Source organism: Rousettus aegyptiacus, unplaced genomic scaffold, assembly GCF_014176215.1.
Source record: "Rousettus aegyptiacus isolate mRouAeg1 unplaced genomic scaffold, mRouAeg1.p scaffold_m13_p_7, whole genome shotgun sequence".
Taxonomy (NCBI): domain Eukaryota; kingdom Metazoa; phylum Chordata; class Mammalia; order Chiroptera; family Pteropodidae; genus Rousettus; species Rousettus aegyptiacus.
Genome location: NW_023416310.1, coordinates 95792397 through 95817321, shown reverse-complemented (window position 1 = coordinate 95817321; position 24925 = coordinate 95792397). Strand labels below are relative to the sequence as shown.

At 36.6% G+C, this 24925-nt stretch overlaps 1 protein-coding gene across 1 annotated transcript in view; it reads left to right on the top strand.

Moving 5' to 3' along the window:
• The first annotated feature begins 318 nt into the window (after positions 1–318).
• The window catches only part of NDFIP1 (Nedd4 family interacting protein 1), a 38892-nt gene continuing 14285 nt past the window's right edge, over positions 319–24925 (top strand). Inside the window, exons 1-3 of the mRNA XM_016124140.2 lie at positions 319–568; positions 17907–17994; positions 22928–23058. Coding sequence (XP_015979626.1) covers positions 506–568; positions 17907–17994; positions 22928–23058 — 282 coding nt within the window. The 5' untranslated portion in view covers positions 319–505. The remainder of the gene's footprint in view (positions 569–17906; positions 17995–22927; positions 23059–24925) is intronic.

Genomic DNA, 24925 nt, shown 5'->3' with positions numbered 1-24925 from the left:
GGGGCAGTGTGACCCCAGTGTCAGGGGTGTGCGATGAGGGTTAGTGAGAACACATAGGAGAAGCTCAGCGTTTCGTACGATGTGCTCTCACCAGCGGCGCCCTCTCCGCCGTGGCTGGTGATGAATTTGTTTTTAGCGGACTCAGATCTCACGCTTCAGCCCAGGAGGCGCGGGAGGAGGGGCGGACCCCACCCCGGGGGCGGCGGCGGCGGCGGCGGCGGCGGCGGCGCGGGGCGCGGCCGGGCCGGGCCGGGCCGGGCGGCGCGAGTCGGGGGCGGGGCGGCGGCGCAGCGTCGTCGTGGTCCCCGCCTCCTCCCCAGGGGCCGCGTCGGAGCCTCAGCGGCCGCGGCACTCGCAGCCGGAGGAGAGCGGCTTGCCTGGAAGCGGCGGCGGCCATCGACACCCACCTGAGGCGCGTCCCCCTCGGCCTCCCAGCTCCCGGCCGCGGCGCCCGCGCCCCTTCAGCTCGCCCGCTCGCCCTCCTGTTCTTGCGCCCGGCTGCGCCATGGCGTTGGCGTTGGCAGCGCTGGCTGCGGTCGAGCCGGCCTGCGGCAGCCGGTACCAGCAGGTGAGCAGCGCCGAGCCCCGCCAGACCCCGGCCCTGCCCCCCCCGCCGGCCGCTTCAGGCCTCTCCTGCCCGGCCTGTGGCCACGTCGAAGCCGCGGCTTGGCAGGCCGCACCGGGCCCGGGCGGGCGGGGCGGGCCCCGGGCTCGGATTCGAGGCCGCCGCGGGCGGGGCCCGGCCCTCCGCGACCTCGGGCTGGACTCGGGCGGTGGAACAAACTCTCCCCCGCCGCGTTTCCTGCTTTTCCCACGGCAGGCGGGTCCCCGAGTCAACCTGCGACCCTCGGGAGGCATTGACCTGGGGACATTCGGTTTTCCTTTTCCACCTTTGGTTTGAAGTCAGTGGAAAGGAAAAAAAAAAAAAAAAAAAAAGCAAGCATGAAATGGAAAAGGAAACTAGGTGGTGCGAAAAGATTAAAATCGCTGCTACTGCCTCCGACAGCTTCCCGCGGCGAGATGCGATTACTCAGGGTTTCAGAGCCTCGTCTGTGTGTCGAAACCCATCCCCCTCGCCTCCGTTTTAAGACAAAAGTCAAGAAATGAGGCGAGAGACAAGGCCGCATTTTGCAGTTAATTTGGAAAAGGCGGTGTTCAATCGTGGTGAAGCCCCAAAATGTCGAGCTACGATGAGGGCTGCAGAGTGTGTGTTTTAATAGCTTGGAAATGACGTTTAAAGAGATTTAATGGCGTAGCTGGGGAGGAAATATATAGGGGATGATTGGATTATTAGCTAGGGTATGATTTATAAATTGAGGCCCTAGGGAAAAGAGCTGCTTGATTCACTTGCCACAGTCTGCGGCCCGGTTTTCCCTATGAAATTTAGAGACCTTTTGCAGGGGTTTTAGAGGTATTTAACACGTCGTAACTGTGGGAACCGAGCCAGGTAGTAGCTGATGTTGATTCGGACCGCAAATAACTGCGTGCGTTTTGTTGTGTTTCAGATGCTTTGAGTATAATTTGCATAAAATGTCAATCTTGCTTCTGTGAAATCTTCTATCATAGGCGATCTGCAGTTTTATATTTTAGAAATAAGGAAAAACAATACGATTAACACATCTGAATTAATCCTGGTGCGTGCAGCCAGTTATTGTTTTGTTTTGCTGTCATCAGCTCTGTGTTATAATTTCCTCCCTCCTCCAGCTGGACTCCTGAAATGACTGGTTAAGAATTTCGCTTCTTGGCTTCATATACACGCCCAAATTGTGGCAATGCTGTCTAGTCCTTAGATTTCTTACAGCCTGGGGGTCTGGCACATGCTTTTTTTGTATGACCTTGGGTAAGGCTCAGGGTTCCTTCCTGCTTTAATAAAATACGAATGACAGGTTCCATTTAACTGCCACCAAGGTGTTTTAAAATCAGCTCTTTCCCATAGTGTGCTTTAATTTATTCCTTTCATCCTGCCTTGGATAAGGCAAACAAGCAGAGCTGTGGCTTTTCTTTATACTGCCATCTTCTTGAGCTATTAGGTAATGTTCACGTACTGCTAAAATACAAAAAATTTGGTGGAATATCAAAATTATGCATTCCTTGGCATAGTATTTAAGAGCTTTAAATATGCAGAATTAAGGTATGTTAGAGACAGGTCATCTTTATTTTAAAATCATTATTTTGAAGAAATAAGCTTCAAAAAAGAGTGAAACAAGAAATAACCTTCCTAGAAAAATTGGAAAATATGAAAGCCAAAAAAAGAATCCTAAACAAAAACCTATAACCCAAAGATAACCAATGTTAATATTTTAATGTGTATCTTTGTGGGCTTATAGCTATGTAAATATACATAAGTATAGATCAATATACATGTGTACAGACAGATAAGGAAGGCTAATATTGATTGAGCACCAATCATGGTACTAAGTGCTTTACATCCATTATTTCAATTAATCCTCACAAAACCCCTGTGAGGCAGGGTTTAGTATTATTGTGTAGATGACAAAGTCAAGACTCCAAGAGGCTCAGCAACTTGCTCAAGGTCGCATCTTCTAAGTAGTGATTACAAGGATAAATACCTACTTAACACACAGGCCCATGGTCCAAATATAGGTGTATGCATTAGCAGATATATAGGTACACATACATATATGGCACATCTTTATACACACACATGCAATTCCATGTGCCCCTGATTATACTTAAACACACACTACTTACGTGCATATGTGTATGTTTACATACTCATGTGTGTCCATGTGTAGCATGTTCACAGACATGTACATTCACAAATTCACATGTGTATTCATGCACATGTTTGTAGAAAGAAACACAATATAACTGTATAATAAGATGGATTCACATTTTTATATTTGCATAGCATGCAGTTTTATGGCCAAATTGTAGTTTAACCAATTGTTCCTTTTTAGGCACTAAGGATGTTTATAATTTTTTTTTCATTCACTGAAGTTTCTTTTACATGTATCTTTATCTATTTCTTTAGTATAAATTCCTAGATGTGGAAATGTTTGATCAGAGAATATACATATGTAAAAGGCTTTTGAATTACAGAATGTTGGTACATTATCAAGGCTACTTGATAGGAGTATGGTACTCTGGTTGTCACAAAAGGGCATTCTGACTTCTATCTGATCTGGTTAATCAAACTGAGCTGGTCTTCTATTGAAGTAAGTGTAATGAAAACTATGATTCATTCATAAATGCGAATGTTTTTGCCCTTAAGGTCTTTTTATTGGTAGTGCTGTAAGTGCTTGACTTGAATTTACATCATGACAGACCACACAGAAAGGCTGGGCTCATAGATTTCTTGCAGCTTTATAGTTTTTACCCCCTTTTTGCATTTCGAAATTGAGATTGTGTGTCCAAATATTCGGAAGCACTGTTTAAGAAAGGTCTGTGTAGGCCCAGACTTCTATATTGCTCTTTTTGAGGACATTTCTGTTCATCCATTGCAAGCCCGCTCTGCCTCACTGGGATAAACCTTTGCCTGTATCATTAATTTTGCAAAATACTTCTTGAAATGGTTTAAGATATTTGGATTTGGATCCAGTCTAAGTGGGCAATTATGACATTGCAATACAGGCTTAAACAAAATGTTTAGTTTTAGGCTTAACTCATTACCTGCCAAAGAAGTTGCCTGCTTGTGAGCATCACTAACAAGTTTGTATTGTGGTTTGATGATATTGCGAAGCAGCTTTGGGAATGATACCTTTATGGATAAGTTTTCTTAGGATTGTGGAAGAAGAGAAAGAATTTCATCTCTGGTAGGCCAAACTGCATTTATGTTCAGATAGTCAGGATCCTGGAGGAAGGGGCAAATAATGCCCATGTGGTTTAATTTTTTTAGTTTCAAAGGTCATTGTAGTTGTATCATGAAACGTCCCTTGGAGTGTTATATCAAAATTTTAAGGTTATTTTGCTGTATTTATGGCCTATATGGCCAATGATCAGAGAAAACTTTTAGATAGATATTGAGATGAGTAGAATTATTTCTTTAAATTAAAAAAAAATTGTATATATGTCTCTATATATGTATAATTTACCATTTTAACCATTTTTAAGTGTATAGTCATTTCAGTGGCATTAAATACACACGTTATTAGGCAACAATTACTACCATCCATTTCCAGAAATTTTTCATCTTCCCTGACTGAAACTCCATGCTCATTAGATATTAATTCATTTCCCCCTACCCTAGCCCCTGACAGCCGCAATTCTACTTTCTGTCTATGAATTTGATTACTCTAAGTGGAATCATATAGTATTTGTCCTTTTGTGACTGGCTTGTTTCATTTAACATAATGTTCTGATTGATCCATATTGTAGCAAAACAGAATTTCCTTCTGTTTTGAGGCTGAATGCTATTTAATTTTATGTATATACCATATTTTGTTTATCCAATCATCTGTAAATTTACACTTAAAAGAGTGCTTTCATCTTTTGATCATTGTGAATAATGCTGCTGTGAACATGGGCATACAAATATCTCTTGTCCCTGCTTTAAATTCTTTTGGATAAATACTCAGAAGTGGAATTGCTGGTTTATATGGTAATGCTATTCTTAATTCTTTGAGAACCTGCCATACTGTTTTCCATAGCAGTGCACCATTTTACATTCCCACCAGCAATGCTTAAGGGCTCCAGTTTTTTCACATACTCATCAACACTTGTTATTTTCTGTTTTTCTTTTTGATAAAGCCATCCTAATAGATATGAAGTGGTATCTCATTGTAGTTTTGGTTTGCATTTCCCTAATGATTAGTAATATTGAGCATTTTTAATGTACTTACTAGTCATTTGTGTATCTTCTTTAGAGAACTGTTTATTTAGCTCCTCTGCCCATTTTTGAATTGGGTTATTTGCTTTTCATTGTTAATATTTATTTGCATTTTCAACTTTTACTATGTAAGTTGCAAATATATACAAAAATATAGTATACACTTTATGCATCTATTACTCATCTTCAACAATTATCAACAAATGGCTAATCTTGTTTCCTTTATACTCCCCAACATTTGGAAGCAAATTCTGGAAATGATAACATTTCATCCATAAATATTTTTGCGTGTAACTCTAATAATAATGGTATGTTTTAAGGAGATATTATCACTGGAGAAATATATCAGGAGAGCACTTTTATAATCTGTTAGAAATAGGGAAACAGGATTTGTGAGTATCAGGAGCTGCAGATCTGCAACTTACAGAGGTTATTCTCTCTTAAGCTATGTGTACTTTGTGTTTTTGTAGCAATGATAGGAAAGATTACTTTTGATCTATTCTTATTTTCTTACCTGGTTCTACTGGTGAGTATTTTCTTAGTGGGGATTTAATTGGTTTAATCATTCTGTCTTTGCCCTGGAAACATGACAGCACTCCCTGGTTTGGGTAGAAACCAAGGCCCATTTGAGGTGCTCTAGGAAATTCTGGCATCTAAACTGGTGCCACCCATTAGTTTGCTTGCACAAAACTTCAAATTACTTTATCCTAGACATTACATGACTTTATATTAAATTATATTTTTATTAATAAAAAGAGGAAGGCTTGAAGAGATTCAAGTGACACCCTCTGATTTATTTGTTCTTAGGGCTTTAAAATAATTATTTTGTTTTCTTAGCGACAGTATTGTTATCTTTGAACAAATACAGCTGCTTAGTGGCACCATATTCTTAGTAATAGTGGATGATGCCCACTTAGATAAAGCAGCTTTTAACAGTTTAATTAGAGATTAATGCTGTAAATCAGCTTGATGGTCTTATCTTTAGTCTCAGTTATTTTTGCCAGTATGCTAGGCAATTAGTAAATATGTATCGAATTTACATTCTCCAGTTGTAATTTTTTTTCTTGACATACTCCACTTATTATTGCTTCTAATGGCTGTCTAGATAGAAGTACAGTATGTGTTTTTGCCTTTACCAGGAGAGTGTTATCAGACATCACTTAGCACATCCTGCTGTTACTCTAAGACTGACTCATTTTTTCTGAATAATACGAAAATTGCAATGACAAGTAAAAATTCAAGTCCCTTTAGCCATCACAATCCTTTCTCTTTAGAATTCAGTGCTTACTTTGCTATTTACTTTGTTATTCACTTATTTTTTATTTACTTTGTCCTTATTAAATTTAGATGAAATTTTGTAGACCAGAGAATCAAGAATATAATGTTGTTAGTATTTTGAAACTTGGCATTTTAGGAGCTTTATTGTGTCCAAACTTTCCATACAACTTGTGTTAATAAGCAGTTTTAAAGCTTGTAATGTAGGCTTCAGTGTCTGGAAGGTTTACCTCGGGTTTACCTTGGGCCCTGTCTTAGTAGAGACTGATGCAGGAGAAGGTAGAAGGTCTTTATTAAAACATTTAATCACTCATATAGTCCAGCTGCTGTCATTTAAAGTAGTTGTGTGACTGTGGGCAAGAGCTTTAACCTTCTAGCCTTCATTTTCTTTCATAAAATGAAGTAGTTGGACTAGATAATTTTGACTTCTTGCAGTTTTATAGTGTGTGTGTGTGTGTGTGGAAGCTCGTGGCTTTGATCCAGTGAGATAGTGTTCTGTTGAGGATTTAGCGAATTTCTCTCATGATGAATAATTTTAAAAGCAACGTCAAATATAGATGGGTAAGCTTACGCCAAAAGAAAAAAATTATGCATGGTTTAAAAATACAGAAAATATCTTAATAGTATATTTTAAAAGAATGAGTCACTGATAAGTACTGAATACTGTTTCGTAATTTTGCTGTAGTAAAAACATTGTAAGTCTTAACCTTCTGGTCAGCTAGCTTCAAACAAACATTGTATATCATGGTAAAAAATTAATAATGCAAATGCAAGAATATTAATTTCGGAAGTTAAGCTTTTAAAAAGAAGCTGACAAAAAAATAAAAAAAATAAAAAGCTGGCCCTTTGATTTCTAGTATTCTTGTTTATTGCTTTTAGTAGTTGCATTTTCAGAAGTTTAGAAAATCTTATGGTACAATAGAAACAGCATAAGTATGATTTGAGAGTAACTTGCAGCCTTGGAGATCTTACATGATTGAAAGGCGATTGGAGATTGTTTTCAATACTTTTGTCCTTGTGTTACTGAATTGCATTTTCAGATATAGTATTTTAAAGTGCTTACAGTCAGTTCTACTCAGTCATGGCATATTAGAGTAGGCAGCATTAATGCTCTTAAAACACATTGGTCCAATTTCATTTTAGGTGACTGCATTAATTGAGATGATCACAGTTATGAGATCTTGTGAGCTTTATGGCCATTTGGTCACAATTCAGCTCTGGCCAAAATGATTGAGTATAGACGGAGAAAATAAAGTGTTAGGCACGAAAGGTAATTATTGGCTTGTATTGGCATCTATTATTGGGAAGGTTAAAGTATCTTTTATTTTCTATGGATCACATTGGTTTAATGTAATCCAAATGCCATTTTAAGTTTAAGACTTCACATTTCAGTGAAAATATTTAAGCAAGAATCTGTAATTGTGTTTAAAAAGATCTCAGCAGTTACCAAGATATACCTTCTCACACTGATTTTGTATTTCTCTAAGAAGGTTGCTTAAATTATTTAGCTGTTCCTACTAAAAGCTGGACTTATTTCTGAGAAAGAAACTTTTTCCCTTTAAACAGTATAGACTGACTTTCAAATACTACAGTGATATCACAAAAGAATATTTGATGATGAAGGAAAATTCTACCATGTAGTGATTAAAAGCAGTTGTAAGATTATACGTATTACCCCCTCCCCACCCCCACCCCCCCGCAAAGGCTGGAAAGGTATCTGAAAGATGGGATTTTTGGTGGTTTTATTTTCTCCTGTATATTTTTATTAAATTTTATCCTTGTGAATTTATACATCCTGGGATGAAGAAAAAAGGTATTAAAAAAATCCCTCTATGCTGTTTTTATTATTATAAAAAATGTTACTTTCATGCTTGTCTTAGGATATGTATAGAGTACAATATACCCCTCCCCCTCCCCAATTTGTAACTTGGTTCTAAAAATGTCAAGCTACCATTCACTGAAGATTTATTTTACCAGCTGTTTGTAATTAACAAGTGGCACTGATGAAGTGGCAACTTACATGTTTAAATACCATTATGAAATGCAAAAGGATGTGCCACAGGCCTTCCTGGTTAAAAGTTTACTGAGCACCTGTGGACTACTGCTTTGTTCTCTTTCTCTTCAGTCTTTGCTTCTTCCTTGTTACTTAATAGTACCTTGCACAATTTTATGTATATAGTAAGTACTCACTAAATAACTGTTGAGTGACTCTAATCAGTAAGAATGTATTATGGTACTGATATAATATTAATGCAGAGAATGAGATAGTAGGTAATTTAGAGAATGGGATAGTAGATAAAAGACATTATTTTGAAATGGAAGAGACCACCTGGTTCCACACACTTCTGGGAAGCTTCTGAGAAGATAAAACTTGAGTCCAGCTTTAAAGGATGGGTAAGATATACATGAGGGAGACAAGGACTTGGGGGACAGGGTGGACTCTTGTGATTTGTTGTTTCTAGAATGCATCATCCTCCCTGGCCTGGAGGCCTCGCCTCTATTTTCTCTACCTGGGATGCCCCTTGTCTCTTAGCCCTTCCCATCTTAGATTAAGAGGAGTTCGTGTACCTCCACCTTCCCCAATTTAGGTTAGTTTTCCCTGAGCACGAGAGCCTACTTTTGTGACACATTTTATAATCACATTTATACACACACACACATATACATACATTTTTTACTTATTTCATTTTTTTTTAAATCAAAACTGTATACATATAAAGGTTAAAGTCAGATAGATCTATTAGGCTTCTTACCAATGATAATCTTTTGCTTACCTACCTGCTCCTTAGCTCTTTTAGCTGTTTCTTTTACTGTTTTGCTATTATCCCTGTAGATAAGTAACATTTATAGTGTGCTACTTCTTAATTTTTCAGTTTTCAGCATTTTTTAAAATTGACTTAACAGTATGGAATATGAATATCATGATTTAGCTCTCTTTTACTACCCTCCCACAACTTCATATACTCACACTTCCTGTCTCTCCATTTTTCTCATACCGTTATATCTATAATGTGGCTAGATCAATATTCGGCATTTACAATAATTTAAAATAATAAACACTGTTCACAGCTGAGATACATAGTTTATTATGGTTGCTTTGCTTTGCCTGAACAGTATTTTATTTTCTCTAAAGTTAATTTTTTGATTTGCTTAATTTTCTCTGTACCTATCATAAATTTGCCAATAGCACTAATTCATCCCTAGACTCTCACCTAATAATCTTAATAGTTTTTGATATGTTCAAACAGATCAGGTATTTTCTTGATTTCATTTGGAAGGAGGGGGAGGGTAGAGATCTTTCCTGGCCTTTTGACCCATTCTAGAAGGTTACTTTCAAGGCCTGCTGTTTAGTTGTCATCCTGGGGATGTCCTTCTCCAATCATTTTATTTGGGGTACCTTTCCTTGAGTCACACCTTGGTTTGCTGCCCCATTTTTATGGAACACACCTCTAGTGTTTTTCTGAGAAAGAATACATGGGATGTTAACTTTTTTTTTTTTTTTTTTTTTTAAACTTTGGACACCCAGGAATCTTAAAAAAAAAAAATCTTTGAAATTATTTAGACTTGTGCATCGGAAACATTTTTCTTTAGAATTTTGAAGGCATTTGCCTCATTGCCTTCCTAAAGTTCCACTGTTGCTATTAGGAATCCTGAAGCCAGTGATAGTTAGACGTCTGATTCTTAAATGTGGCATGCGCATGCATGGGCATGCAGTCTCTCTTCCCTGCTCCCTCTCTTCTTCTCCCTCTCCCCACATCTCTCCTTCTGTCCCGCCTCTCTCCCCCTCTCTGCTTTTAGGAGGCTCCTTTTGTCCCCAGTGTTCTTAAATTTCACTGTTTTCCCCTGACTTGGACTTATTTTCATCAATTTGGTCAGGGGCTCAGTGGGCCTTTTTGTTCTGGAAGCTCATGTCTCTGAGCTCTGGGAAATTTTTTAAAGCACATACGTGATTTTTCTCTGCTTTGATTTTTTCCCCCCCTTTTCTCATTGGATCTTGGACTTAATGTACTCATTCTTTAATTTTTTTAATCATATTTTTCATGTTTTTTTTTTCTCTGCTTTCTATGAGATTTTTTTCAGTTTTATTTTCTAATTCTTTGATAGAGTTAATTTCTATTAACATTCCTAATTTTAAAAACTCTTCTTTAATCCCGCCTTTTTAAAATAGCACCTTGTTTTTGTTTTATGGTTCTAATTTTTTTCTTGTTTCTCTGAGAGTATTAAAAGCTTTTTCTTTTAAAGTTTTCATCTTCCTTCATAATTGTTTCCTTTGCGTTGCATATACTCGCTTTGCTTTGCTTTGGTCTTTTTTTTTTTGGTGATCTTTTATGGTAGAAGCTTTTTTTTTGGAGGGGGGGAGGTGCATGGCGATCTTGCCTGCTTGGTTAAGAGTACATGGTCTGTAAAGCAGTTCAGAAGCTGCTCAAAATGCTTGATGTAGATTTTCCTGTACCACAGCATGACCTGACTTGGCTCTTTTTTTAAGTTACAGTGTCTTTAGGTCTTTTCTCTCTGGCTGGTCAGTTTCCCTAGAGAATAGGTCTTGTTGCTATTCTGATGGGAGCTACTGGGGGAAGAAGGCTGGGAGATCTCAACATTTAGCACATAAATATATCAGTCACTTTTTCTGACATGCTACCCTTTCTCCTAAACTGGTGTCTCCAGCCCAAACTCTTTGCTTTACCCTGTTTAGAGAATAAATTTGCAGTCTTCTAATGGGGATTCTGGGAGCTGTTTGTATTTAACTGCATCTCTAACTTTTCTTTCTGCTTTTAAATCTCATTTTCACTCCTCCTTCCACCAGTATCTGGTACTACAAATTCTTGAACATTTTGGGGATATAGTGTGAGACAGGTTGCTCTTCTGCTTTCTGGTTTAGGATTCTGCCACCTGTCATTCTGCTTCTAGCTTTTAGAATTTTGTTGCTGCTTCCTCTCCTGTCACTTGTCTTTGTAGTTTTTTTTCTCTTAAAATTAACAATTTTACTAACATTTACATTTAAGAGGGTTTTGGAAGAGGCATTTAAGAGGCAGATGTGTATGTTTAATCTTCAACTTGAACATTATAATTATAATTACTTCTTTTGATTGTCTTTTTGTTTTTCTTTTCTTTTTCTTTTTCTTTTTGCTATACTACAGACTTAGTGAGGTCAAAGCACCAGTCATGTTCAACATTGTGTCCTCAGACTCAGCACCTATCATGGCCTGACATATTCATTGAGTGGTGTTAAATTAAACTAGTAGTTAAACATTTGCATAATGGAACATTCTGATAATGGGATGGAGGGAAGATAGGAAATGCTTAATATATTTTCCTCTTGGCTCTCATTGTTCTTGCAGGAGAGGAGGCCCTCATGATGAGACCTAAATTAAAGCAGGCTCTATGAATAGGATGATCCCTGCCCTAGTGTGCCCTGCTCCAGGCTTCTTGATTCTCATCATCATAAGCAAGCACAGCTTTGGAACTTCTCAGCCTGGGCTAGTAGAGCCAAGCAGGCTGCTGACAGCATGCGTCCCTGGGTTGTAGGCATGTTTCTGTCACTTTCAGTGTCTGCACATTTGACTTCACTGACTTTTTAGTGTGGAATATTCCATTTTTTGGATATGCCAGTTGACTTTAGAAGAAAAAGATATTCTGGAAATTACAGAATGATCACAATACCATTTTTTTCCCCCATATGTACCACAAACATTTATTAAACACCTATTTGTACCCAGTATATCATACTAAATGTTATAGGTTATGTTAAACATATCTTATTTCTAAAGAGATAAAAGTTGGATATCGTTTGTTTTTCTTGTACTGTTGTTACAGTTTTTTTAAATTTGATAATTATAGAACCATAATATTCATTTTTATTGTGAAACATCGCTACATATGAAAGAACCTTATGAAGCATGAAAAGAAATCAAACACTTACAGGTTTACAGCCCATGCCATAGCAGTCTTTTAGTCTTTTTTGTAAGTTTTTTTGATCTTTCATATCTCCTTGCTTTTAGATCAGTCAGTAAGAGAGAGCTGCTTTTTTCATTTTTACTTTTTAAAGCCCTGTGTCTCTTCCATTCTCTCCATGTTTTATGTGCTCCTTTTGCTGAGTAGTGATGGGGATGCCACCTGCTGCTGATCACTCGTGGAGCCATCGTCACTGTCGCTTTTACAGATACGGTAGTCATCTGCATGTGGCTACATATCTAGCTTTTGTATGTTTATTCAGCGGTTTATAAAGTCATTTGAATACTTGGCATAAATGTGAGTTTATCTGGTAGGTTAAGATGGCATTAAGGTAGCAGCCATTTCTTCAGGTAGGTTTCTGTTAGAGCTCCACATCCATGCCTGCCAGTCAGCATGCGCTAATAAGGTGCCACTCACTGTTAAGTGTTGGGGTGAATACAGTGATAAACCATGCAAAGGTCTATGGAGAGCTCACAGAGTACATCATGAATCCTCGGACAGGCTCCTTTTTCTCCCCTTCCCCAATTGTCAGTGAACTATGATTTACATACAGAAACGTTTGTAGATTATAAATGAACAGCTCAGTAAATGATCACAAGCTGAAAACACATTTACCTAGTACTCAGATCAAGAAACAGCATTACCAGGACTCAAAGCTCTCTCTAAGTGCCCTTCAAGTTGCCCACTCCCCAGGGTAACCACTCACTGGTGTACTAGGTTTGCTTGGTTGATCTTTATATAAATATAATCATATGTACCTAAGAAACTACTTCCTTTGGTATTTTAGTATAATGTATATAGAAATAGTGCTTCTGTTAATAGATTTGATGAAAAAATTATTTTTCCTTGTTGATAAATGTTGATCCTAATTGTACATAAAGCACCATTTAACAAATTTCGTCAAATTACATTTTTAGTCTCAAAAGTTATCAGCCTAAATAGTACTAAGGCTTAAAATAACAGTCTTTCTAGTAAACTAATGAAAAAATGGAAGCGTTCTTTCAGGAATGTTATGGGAAAAATAGTAAGAAAATAGGTGTGATTCTGGCATGTACCTGGTAAAATTTCATTGAATGAAATATTCAAATTTCTGACTATTCAGGAGGAAGGTGGTTGTGAGTTATGGCAGAAGAAAAGGCAGTGGTGAGAAGAGGAAGCTTGAGTCACAATATATTTACATTTGATAGAGCAGTCACTCATTCTCCCTTCTGTTCTTCAGCATTTGGCAACTGCTAACCTACTTTGTGTCTCCATTGGATGCCTTTTATGGACATTTATATAAATATGTGGTCTTTTGTGACAGGCTTTTGCTTGGCATGATGTTTTCAAATTTTATCTTTGTTGTAGCATGTGTCAGTAAGTACTTTATCCTTTTTTAATAGGATGGATTATTCCTATCCATCCTTTGTTATGGATATGCCATTTTTTGTTTATGCATTCATAAGTTGACGAACCTTTTAGCTATTATAAATAATGCTGCTGTGAACATTTTTGTATGTGTTTTCCTGTAAAATTATATTTTCATTTCTCTTGGGTATATAATTAGGAGTGGAAGTGCAGGATCTTTTTCTAACTCTATGTTTAACTTTTTTTGGAGAACTGTCAAACTTTCTTAGAGTGGCTTCACCACTTTACATTCCCACCAGTAATGTGTCAGGGTTCCAGTTTCTCCACATACTCAACAACACTCGTTATTTTCCTTTTTAATTTTTTATGGCCATATTAGTGGGTGTGAAGTGGTGTTTCATGGTTTTGATTTGCATATTTTAGATGTGCCATATTTCATAGGCTAAATCTAATGACTAACGATGTTGAGTATCTTGTGTACATTGGCCATTTGTCTGTCTTCTATTAACATTTTTGCCCTTTTAAAAATTAGATCATCTTTATAGTTCAATTTCTTTGTCAGAATTATCTACCTTATTTTAAATGTTATCCTCTAATTAATAACAATTTAATAGAGAACTGTTCTTGAACGTAAAGAAATTTGGCAATGTTAGAATTAACACAATTTATAATCAGTGTACAACATCTACAGCCTGTATAAAATAAAATTTGCAGTCCTTACAAACTTTGACTGTTTCTGAGCAACAGAGTAAAATAGCATACTCAGTTGTTTATCTAAAGAAATGTGCTTGTTTACTTTCTGGTAATTACACTGTCTCATTTGGTAGGATTTAAAGAGTATGTAGAAATAGTGGGTTGGTAATGAGAGGTTTAAAAATTGCATTTAAGGTAAACTTTTTAGAAATTAACTCTAAAATTAGAAGTGGTAAATAACATTTAAAGCTAGAGTTTAGGCATTGATCCATGATTTTCTCAGACTTATTGAAAGTAACTGAAGGAAGGGATTTAAAACCTTGCTGTTTAAATAGGACTCAACCAAGGAAAAAATGAGTGGTATACAAATACTTGTAACTTTATGGACTTATTGGTAGTTCAACATTATTTTCTATATGCTTGTTGTGTTCACGCGAATTATGTGGGATATTTTGATGCCTCTTCTTGTGGATAAGGATTTATGTTTTTTTTCTCTTTGTTGGTTTGTAGGGTTTGTTGTTTTCCGTTCTTAGTAAATAGAGATAATCCAAGAATGACTTTCAAGTGCCTTTAGTTAACTGTTATCAGTAAAATTATAAATACTGCTCCTTGTGTAATTAGGCCTAATCCTAGCCCTGGCTTTGCTATTGCTTAAAACAGCTCATTTCTTAATTAAAGATCATCTTTAGAACTACTTAGGGGAGGGCAGTGATGAAGTTTTCTTGCTCGGGTGCAAACTCAAATAAAAATTTAATCCTGTAGGGCAGGGATCCCCAACCCCCTAGCAGTGGACCAGTGCTAGTCCATGGCCTGTTAGAAACCCGGCCACACAGCAGGAGGTGAGTGGTGGGCTAGCGAGCAAAGCTCCACCCCAGATTATCAGGCACTAGATTCTCATAGGAGCACCCATCCCTGGTGCGAAAAAGATTGAAGACCGCTGCTGTAGGGTATAAACATGTTTAAACTTTTTAAATTCAAGTTTGCTTCTATTAGAACTAGAGCTATGAATGATTTCTATATGGGAGATTCTTTAAACTGTTGTTTAGATAAACTGTCATGTATTTCTTTCCAAAGCAACAGTACAGATAGGATACAGAGGAATATATTATTTTAGATGTGCTGTATTTCACAAGGTAAATCTAGAGGACAAAACATCTAAAGTGGGAACATGGATGGGTTTTAGGGTGTTTCTGGGGAGCTATCACAGAGTTTGCTCAGAGTATAGAGAGGAGCATCAGGAAGGTGGGAGTGAGGCGTGGTCTGGTGTGTGTTAAAGAGAAAAGCCATCTGAATTTTCAGATGGTTGAATTATTCCTATCTCAACGATGGAGATGTAGGTAGTTTTATAATCAACTCAGTACTTTATATGACATGCATAGGTAATTGTATGATTTTTTTTTTTGCGAAAAAATGCCATTTTTACTTATTTACAGATAAATTTGGTCATTGTTTTAAAAAATTACATGACAGAAAATAATCCAGCTGCCAACAGGTATTTATTATCTGTTTACAGTTACACAATCAAGGGATTCCCCACTCACCCAATAGCTCAGTGCAGGGAGAAAACAGATATCCCACCGGGACTTTTCAAACCTGCCTCTCACAGTATCTCCTTATACCAGGATTCTGTGAAAGGTTGGTTGTACTCAGGCTCCCACTGACCCAGTTGATAGAAGAGACTGGTCATCTTTCCAACTCCAGCCCCTAAGTGACAATGACTCTTATTTTCTGAGGGTCTGAAGATCCCTGAGCCTCAGGGCACTGTGGCAGGGAGGACTGCACAGGAGGAGTTTCCAGGGACAGGAAGGGGGGGAACCTTAAAAAGACATTTTGGAACCAAGTGCATTATAGGTAAGCCCCACTCCAGTTCTAGTATACATGCCCGCCCCCCCCCCCCCGCTTGTTTGTGTGCCTGACTTGATTGGCTGGCAGAGCCAAATTAATGGCTGTGGATGCCCCCAAAGCATAAAATGATGTATACTTAGGGATTCAGTTGTTTAGCCAGTTATTTTTCATGCAGATGGTGATCACTAAATCCTTTTCGAAGGTGATTGCCTCTTTTTCTCCACATTGTGCTGTTTTATTTTAAACACCTTTCTTGATGTAACCTAAACTTTATTACCAGCATTAGAGAAAAAAGTCAGAGCCAGGAAGCCTGTGCAGTGAGGTCCTGCAGTCTTCTCAGTATGTGGAGCATCTGTAGCCAGAGTGGGTGCTTTTTGTTGTTTTTATCTTCAAATGGAAATAATACATGTGGTATATCTACATGATTCTGAAGTAGTGAATTTTAGTGGAGCATAAAGCGTCACCTGGAAATGTTTCTTGTTTGCTCATCAAAGAGAAAATGGGGATTTCTGAGACGGTTGGAATTTATTTGCTCTGTTATGTTACCCTGGTGTGGGATGATCAAATTTCTCATTTCTAGGTTGCTAGGAAACAGGCAACCTATCTTGCAAATACTGGCATGTAAGACCTCTTTATTCTTTGGACCTCTGTACTTCTTAGAATTACCATGCTTCCTTTCTAAAACCTAAATTATGCAGAGGCAACATGATTGTTTGACCAAGCTCAAGCTAGGTTTAAAGAACATCACTAGATTTAAAGAACATTACTGGCTACAGTGTATTAAGGCAACATTCTCGAAAAGTCTGTATTTGCCTGTTTTTGCAACAGACTCTTGCTTCTTTTTGTAACCTTCCCAGGGTGCACAGGGTTAGGTGGGAATGGGCCAAGAGTAGACTGAGGGTACCCTCTCTAGAGCTTCAGATAATGTTAAAGTATTCCAGGTGAACCATGGCTCCAGGTCCTCTTATTCAAAGAGGTTACTGATTTGGCGTCCCGGGAACATTGGCTTTACTATGACCGTTTTGCTCGTATGCCTTCCTTTAAAAGAACAATTCACCTTAAGTTACAGTACAGTTATTTTGGAAGTACCTTAAGTTTACCATTCGATTACGAGGGTTTAAAAAAAATTGACTGGATGGTAGATGTAGATGAAGATATGGCACAAGAATTCATTTGAAACTGCTTTGAAGTATTAATCAGAAAAATTTTGTTGGCTTCGAATTTTGAATAAAAGGGATTGGAGACTGAGATGGTTGATTAAAATTTAATGAATTAGGGAGTTTGATTTCATGTTATGGCAGAGCAAGCTCTCTTTTTCTCTCTCAGTTCAAGAGAGTTGTTTGCACTAGTTGGCTTAATTGGCTCTTTATATCATGATGGTGTACAGTAGGCCCAGACCCCTAAGTCAGTTAAACTGATAAATACTCTGTTATTACTTTACAGATTGACTCCCATTCTCAGCCAGTTCATCTTCTAAATGAACTGTAGTCTATTGTCACATTGGAAAAATTGAATCGAATGTCTTTGTTCTACGAAGATGAGTTGGATAGACTATCCAAACTGACAATGGCAGGAAGACTTTTCAGTGTGAGTTAAAGTAACTGGAGCTGTAGGTTTGACCAGTGAGAAAGTTGCCGAGATAGGGATGTATTGACAGAGGTCATGTGTAGAATTACATAGAATTTTATGTTTCCGTAAATGTCTCAATTTAAGATCTAATTTCTATGTACAAATAATATAATGTTAAATCATCGTTTGCTATGATTCATCTTTGTTTTAGCAGGTTATTTTTCTAACTTAAAAATTATATAAATGATAAATGTTTATTACAAAAAATTAGAACATATGTATAAATAACAAAAAGAAAAAATATCCCCTATGACTGCATCATCTGGAGATAAAAACACATTTCCAAGTAGCCTTCCAGAAAGGCTATTCCAGTTTTCAGGTTGTCCTCTGTCTTACTAGCTTTATGCTTGCATTAAAATGTGAAATTTTTATTTAGTTGCAGAATGAGGAAGAGCCTGGGGAGCCGGAGCAGGCTATAGGTGATGCTCCTCCACCTTACAGCAGCATCTCTGCGGAGAGTGCAGGTAGGTGATGGGCGAGGTGACTGTGGAACTCCTGAAATGCACTTAGCCATAGACTTTTAACTAGTATGTGTTTATTGGTGTTTACCTTGCTTCACCTTTCCTTAAGTAGTCTCTGAGAGTATTTTTAGTTTGTAGCCTGAGGTGAAAAAAAAACTCAGTTACTATCCTGAAAAACAGGTAAAACCTCATTTCAGTGTGGGTTTTTTTATGGAGCTCAATTTCATTCCAACAAACTCTTAATATAAAGGAAGTAGAAATCCAGGGACTAGGTAATCATCTGAGTTTTGTTCTTTTTGTATTTTCCTCATTGGCTCTTTTGCTCTTTGTTATTCTAGTACTTATGACCTGGAATATAGTATGTTAGATTTCTTTTATGATAGTAAATTCTTAATAATAATAATAATAATAATAGAAGAAGAAGAAGAAGAAGAAGAAGAAGAAGAAGAAGAAGAAGAAGAAGAAAACTAGAAGTATCCCAGCTCTTTCATTCTGTTCCTAATGCTTACATGTTCCTCATTAGTTTAAACCCTCAATTAACCTTAAGTCTTTCCATTTTATGCCAGATTATCTTTTTAATTTTCCTATGTATGTGTAGAAGGTATGGGAGATAAGAAAGAAAATCTCAGTAATTGAGGATTTTGATAACTAGAGCTTCCAGATAACCAATTCTACTTTAATTGCTGAAAGTTGACCAGTTTTGATTAAACCTCTTCCATATTCTGTAAAACAGCTGGCAGACTGGCAAGTACATAGCCCGTAGTGCCACAATTGAACCCAACCTACTCCCATGGTAGATATGCAGGTTGAAGACTGCATTCATCCCAAACACAGTCTCAGAATCCTTTTCGGTAGACCACTTCAGGCAGCTGCTGTCAGTTGATGTGAGTTAACCCTACTGGTGGTAGTCTCTGTGGCCCGAGGCTGCTGTGATAATTAAGAGGAACATAGGTCAGAAAGTTTTCCACCTCTACTCTTGCTTCAAAATTCTGAACTCTGTCTCCTTGTATTAAGATTTTTTTTTATTTATAAGCATCTGAAACTAACAATGCTAACTTCAGGTTTTGGAATAATTCAAGGATGTCTTATGGAATTAAATTAAGGTAGGAACACCAAGACTTAGGAAAGAATCGCAATGCCATGCCCTATCCACTGATCTCTGCCCAGACTCTAAGAACTGGTCTTCTGTTAGATACTTCCAGTGAAAATTCCAACTCCAACTGATTAATAAGAAATTGAATTCCTGTTTTATTAATGATAAAAATCCTTTATATTTATAGGTGGTAATTTTTCATGAATATCTGAGTTTCTACTTTCTGTAATTGTAAAAAATTATAACCATTTTAGATAGAAATCTTTGTCAAACACTGATCTCTCTTACTTACATCTCATATTCTTTGTTTAATTTTTTTTTTTTTTGATTTACAATTACTATCAAACATTCTCTTGTAGGTATTCTGTTCTATATTATACTATAGTGATTCCTTTATTCAAACTTATGGAACTTTTTGACTCAAGAATTAAATTTCCTTCTTGCTGTCAGATGGCATCTCCTATTGCTGTCAGCATATGAGGTCCTTAACCTCTTTCTCTTTTGTTTTTGTTAATCTTGAGATTGGTTATACTTTTTAGTATAAGGCCTGAAGAACTCTCTCTTGAATAAAGTCTTTGGGTTTTGTGGCATTTCATCTTGTAACTGTAGACCCAGCTCAGAATGGTCCTGTTCTGTTTAATAAGATGCTGAGTTGCTCCTCAGAGACAACAGACCAAAATCACATGTCATGTAGCTGAAGCATACACAGAGGAGAGAACTTTGACTTCCAGCTGCACCCCAAAATCAAAGTCTCACCCACCCTATCCACCCACACACAGAACCAAGGGACTGGGACATAAGGGGAACTTGGACATCGGAACCCTTTCAGAAGTGACGGGTCTATTGTCCAGGAAGATCCAGTGCTGACACCCTTCACCATAAATGGCTAAATTTCGAGATCCTCCAATTAAAACTTGCCCCACTAGCGCTTCCCTTAACCTTGACCAATGAGCAAGATAGATTTGAGGTACCCTGTAGTCTCCTATCTTCTTGGTCGGTGCTTTCTTAATCAATAAACCTTTTCTTACTTCAAATTCTGATGTTTAGAGTTTTGGCCTTTCGAAGTGTAAGGCACACAAACTTGGGTTTGGTAACAGTCTGACTACACAGAGTCCTTAAACAAACAAACTAACAAAACCCAGACTTAATTTCCTGGCTTTCTACTGAGCTCTTGAGTAACAAGTAAGTGAAGTGTCAGGGAAATCCATTTTTATGGATTGTAGGTTACTTAAGACCATTAGTTTTTTGTTATTTATAAACTGGAGTTGTCTGATTTTACTTTTTTTTTTTTTTTTAAGGAAACCTCTAAAATGCCTTAAATGGCCTTTTCCTCCTTTGTTGTTAAATTAACATGGCTTATGTTTTTTAGATAAATGTTGACTTGTGTATACCTGTTATTCCATTTATGAGAAAAACAGAAACAGAATGGTACACTGTGTTGATTGTGGGGAGGAGTAAAAATCATTATTTTGTATACTCACTACCGATTTTGTGATTATACATTTGAACTATCTAACAAATTGAATTTTTTGGTTTCGAATGTACTAACTAAATAAACTCGAAGATTGTCATTAAACTTTTTGTGAAAATTAAAATTTTAGGAGGTATCTGTATTGATGAATCCCATTTTTAAAAAATCTTTCGAAATAGGGAAATAAGAATGTTGTTTTCTCTCAACTTAAAGTATTATTAATGTATTCAGAATTACTATGTCAGTAGGCTAATTCAAATTGTGCATTTCAGTTTGTGATATGGCTTTGGTGGTGTGATTTGATTAAAAGTAAAGACATTTTTTCAGAAATTGTATGTGGAATGTTTTATGTTTATATATATGTGTATGTATATATATATGTATGTATGTTAATAGTTATTTTGACACAAAAAAATAGGTTCCTTAAATTATAATAGGTGGCAACTTTAGTTTCAATAATACATTTTTCTGTATTCTAAGAAATTTGATATTTTATTTTCCCCCTCTAGATCTGCATTCCATCTGGAATTGTTTATTCTATATAATGTGAGGTAACAATTAAGATTAAGGTCCAGCACCATTCATTGAAAAAAATCATTTTTTTCTCCTTTGTAGTGTAGTGCTACCTTTGCCATAAAATAGGTGACCACCTATATGTTTCTGGACTCAGTATTCTGCTCTTTGGTCTGTTTATCTTTTTTTTTTTTTAATTTTTTTTTATGAGAACTTTAACTTAAAGGGGAAAGTCCTTTTATTTACTAATTTTTCTCCTTTTTTTTTTTTTTTTTTTTTTAACAATGTCCAGTAAATTTCAGGTGTATGGTCTATCTTTGTGTCTGTGCCCTAGTGTCTTAATTGTGGAGCTTTATATTCTTATCTCTGGTAATGTAGGTCCGTTGGCCTTTTTGTTCTTCAAGATTGCTTTGGTTCTTAACCTTTTACATTTCCATATATATTTTAGAATCAATTTGTCAATTTTTATAAAACAAACATAAATATTTATTGGAAATTTAGTTGAGATTGTATTGAATCTATGGATAAGTTTGAAGAGAAATAATGTCTTTATAATACTGCATCTTCCAGTCTATAAACTTTCTATATCCCTCTATTAAGATCTTTAATTTCTCTCAATAAGATTTTGTAAGTTCCAATATAGAGGTTTTGCACATTTTTATTAGGTTTAAAAATATATTCCTAGATATTCAGCATATTTTGGTGCTATTATAATGCTTCGTATATAATTTATTTTCTATTCGTTATTGGTATATAGAAATATAATCAATGTTTATATTAACAGTGTATCCAGAGAATTCATATATGAATTATAATAGCTTGTCTGTAGATACTCATGGACTTATACATATATAATTATGTCACCTGTGATTAAGGACAGTTATATCTTCCTTTCCAATTCTTATATATCTTATATTTCCTTTTCTTTCCATATTGCATCTACTAGTAGGACCTCTAAGATAATATTTGATTAAAGTGGTGCTAGTGGGCATTTTTGTCAATTCTCTAATTTTAAGTGAGAGAACTTTTAATTCCCATTAATTATGATATTTACTGTAGGTTTTTCATGGAGATTTGTGATAAAATTAAGGAAGTTTTCTTTTATTCCTAACTTGTTAAGTGTTTTATTATTAGATGTTGAATTTTATAAAATTTTTTCATCTACGTGAAGACAATAGATTTTTTTCCTTTTTTCTGTTAATTAGGTGAATTGTATTGATTGATAATTTCAATAATTATCAAATTATTGATATTTTGATATCAAATTACAGTAAAATTAGAAGTTAATTATAATTAACCAAAGAGGAAAAAAAGAAAAATGTTAATCATGAACTATAGAAATTTTTTCAAAAATTATATAGACATGTAGTAATTCATTTGTAAATAGATCTTTTCTAATAGATATTGAATCTTTTATAATATAATCCAATGAGACTGAAGATACCTTAAAAAGAGGAAATGAAAGATTTAATGCAGATAAGTAATGATTTAAAGTTGATTTTTATGTTTATAAATGGGAGGAAACAATAGTACAGGTTTACAAACACACACAGGTGAAGTATTTTTAATTTAAATGTTTTCCTTATACCACTATTGATATTAAATAATTTCGTGAAGACACTACATAACAATTGAAAAAAAGTGTTTGAACGCACTTGAGAGGGCAAAGTGAGTCTGGAATTTAAATAATTGAAGTATGGATAGATTTAAAAATCATTCCTGCCCTTACTCATCTATAAAAATCTTTTGATTCAATTATTCTACATGTACCTTTAGATGAATACCTGGTTTTTGTTTGCCGGAATTAGTGGAAATACAGCTAATCATCAGATAATTGTGACTTCCTTCTTATCCTGCAGCATATTTTGACTACAAAGATGAGTCTGGGTTTCCAAAGCCCCCATCTTACAATGTGGCCACAACACTGCCCACTTATGATGAAGCTGAGAGGACCAAGGCTGAAGCTACTATCCCTTTGGTTCCTGGCAGAGTAAGTCCAATTTACCATGTTACTTGGTGGCTGCTTTATAGGAATTAAGTTATTTTCATTTTCACTTTTGATTTATTATTTATGATCATATTGATTAGTAAAAGTACAACTGGTTTTAAAAAAACAAGCACATTTTCTTTTGCGATAATAAACTTTTACCTCTTCCTGAAAATATTTAGGTAAAAGGTACAAATGAGCAGAAAATCACCGGTCAAGGTTGTTCATCTCTCAAGTCTCCTGGCATGGCTGAAATTTCTTGGAGCAGGAACTGATTTAGGAAATACGCTGACTTCACCTTGATTCTGCATACTTAATATTTCAGTGTTAGGTAGATAGCTGTTAGGGAGATCTATGAAGAGAATAAGTAAGTGCAACTTTATATAATTAAACTCATAAAGGGTTCCTAACACCTTCTAGATGGACCCCCATGCCACCAGCAGTCCAGATTATGCCATCTGTCAGGGCATAGTGAATTCAGATTTCATCTGCACTGATGTTAACTCATGAGAGTAGGAAGGGATTATGATGAAAGTGAGCTTGGAGAGTTTTGAGTACTCTTGGTTCTTGATGTCAGGCCTGTAAGTGATGTAGATATGGTTTAAATATTCATCCAGGTTGAAGCTGATGCAGGTAGGGCCTTGGGCCAGATATTGGGAGAATGAGGAGCAGAATCCAGTCCCCAGAGATGTGGGGCGATCAGAGCTCTAGTCTCTAGTCCCAGCAGGAAACTAGAAAGTGAAAGATAAGAAAAACAAGCTCAGTCTGGGCAGTATAGTGGCACTGCAGAATTTCAGGCCTTAGATTAGGGAACTGTTTTCAGACCACACTTTCAGGGATGGGGCTCCTAAAACCCACTTCATGGCAGAAATAATAGTTTATAAGCCCAGTCTAGACTGATTTTACATGGTGACATGCATTCAGTTTTTATATGTGCCAAGAGAAACTAAGAACCCTCATGGAGCTTATTGCCTGAGGGCAAAATTGTTAATATAACTACTATGTAATGGAAGCAGACAACATGCTTGGTGTCCCATGTTTGGTGCTTTTATATAGTATTTTGTATATTGTTTCAGTCCTCACAGTAACCTCACAGGGTAGGGATTATATTATCCCCATTTTACAGAGTAAAAACTGAGTTCTAGAGAGATTAAGTAATTTGCCCAGTCATTTAGCTAATAAATAAGTAGCATGCTTGAGAGCCAAATCCAGATATTCTAGACTCCAGAGTTCTGTATGTACTCTATAGACGTGTTAGAATATGTGGCAACTATCCATGAAAATAGATCAGTAGATTAGCTTTGACTAAGCACAAAACTCTTTGGAATACTTTTATTTGACAAATGTATGTATGTAGAAACATGTTAAAGGGTTCTATTATTGAGTAATTGTACAGAACACTTTTTTTATATAGTATGCATGTTCTCTATTTTGTAGTGGATAGGTATAAGGCAATGCTCCTGCCATGCAGGAGCTTAAAATCCAGCTGGGTGGAGGGAAAGGGCCCACAAATACCCATATCTAAGCAGCAGCACAGGAGCAGTGAGCAGTAAGAACCGTGACTTTTTATTATGTGGTCATGGGGAAGATGGGATTTGAAATGGGCACCAAGTGTTAATGGATAAGAACATTCCAGAGGGAAAATCCCAGGCAGGAGGTATGACTTCACCTAGGTGCAGGGTCGGTTATGTGCATGTAGTAATTGGTTTTGCTTGAGCAAAGAGTTTGTGACCACAACTGTAGATTATAGAATCTCTTGAATGCTAGGCTGAGGCATTTAGACTTATATGTAGGTCACATAGAATCTTCAGTTTTTGAGCAGGGGTTATAATAAGGCAAGTATGGTGTTTTGGAAACATTAGCTTGGCAG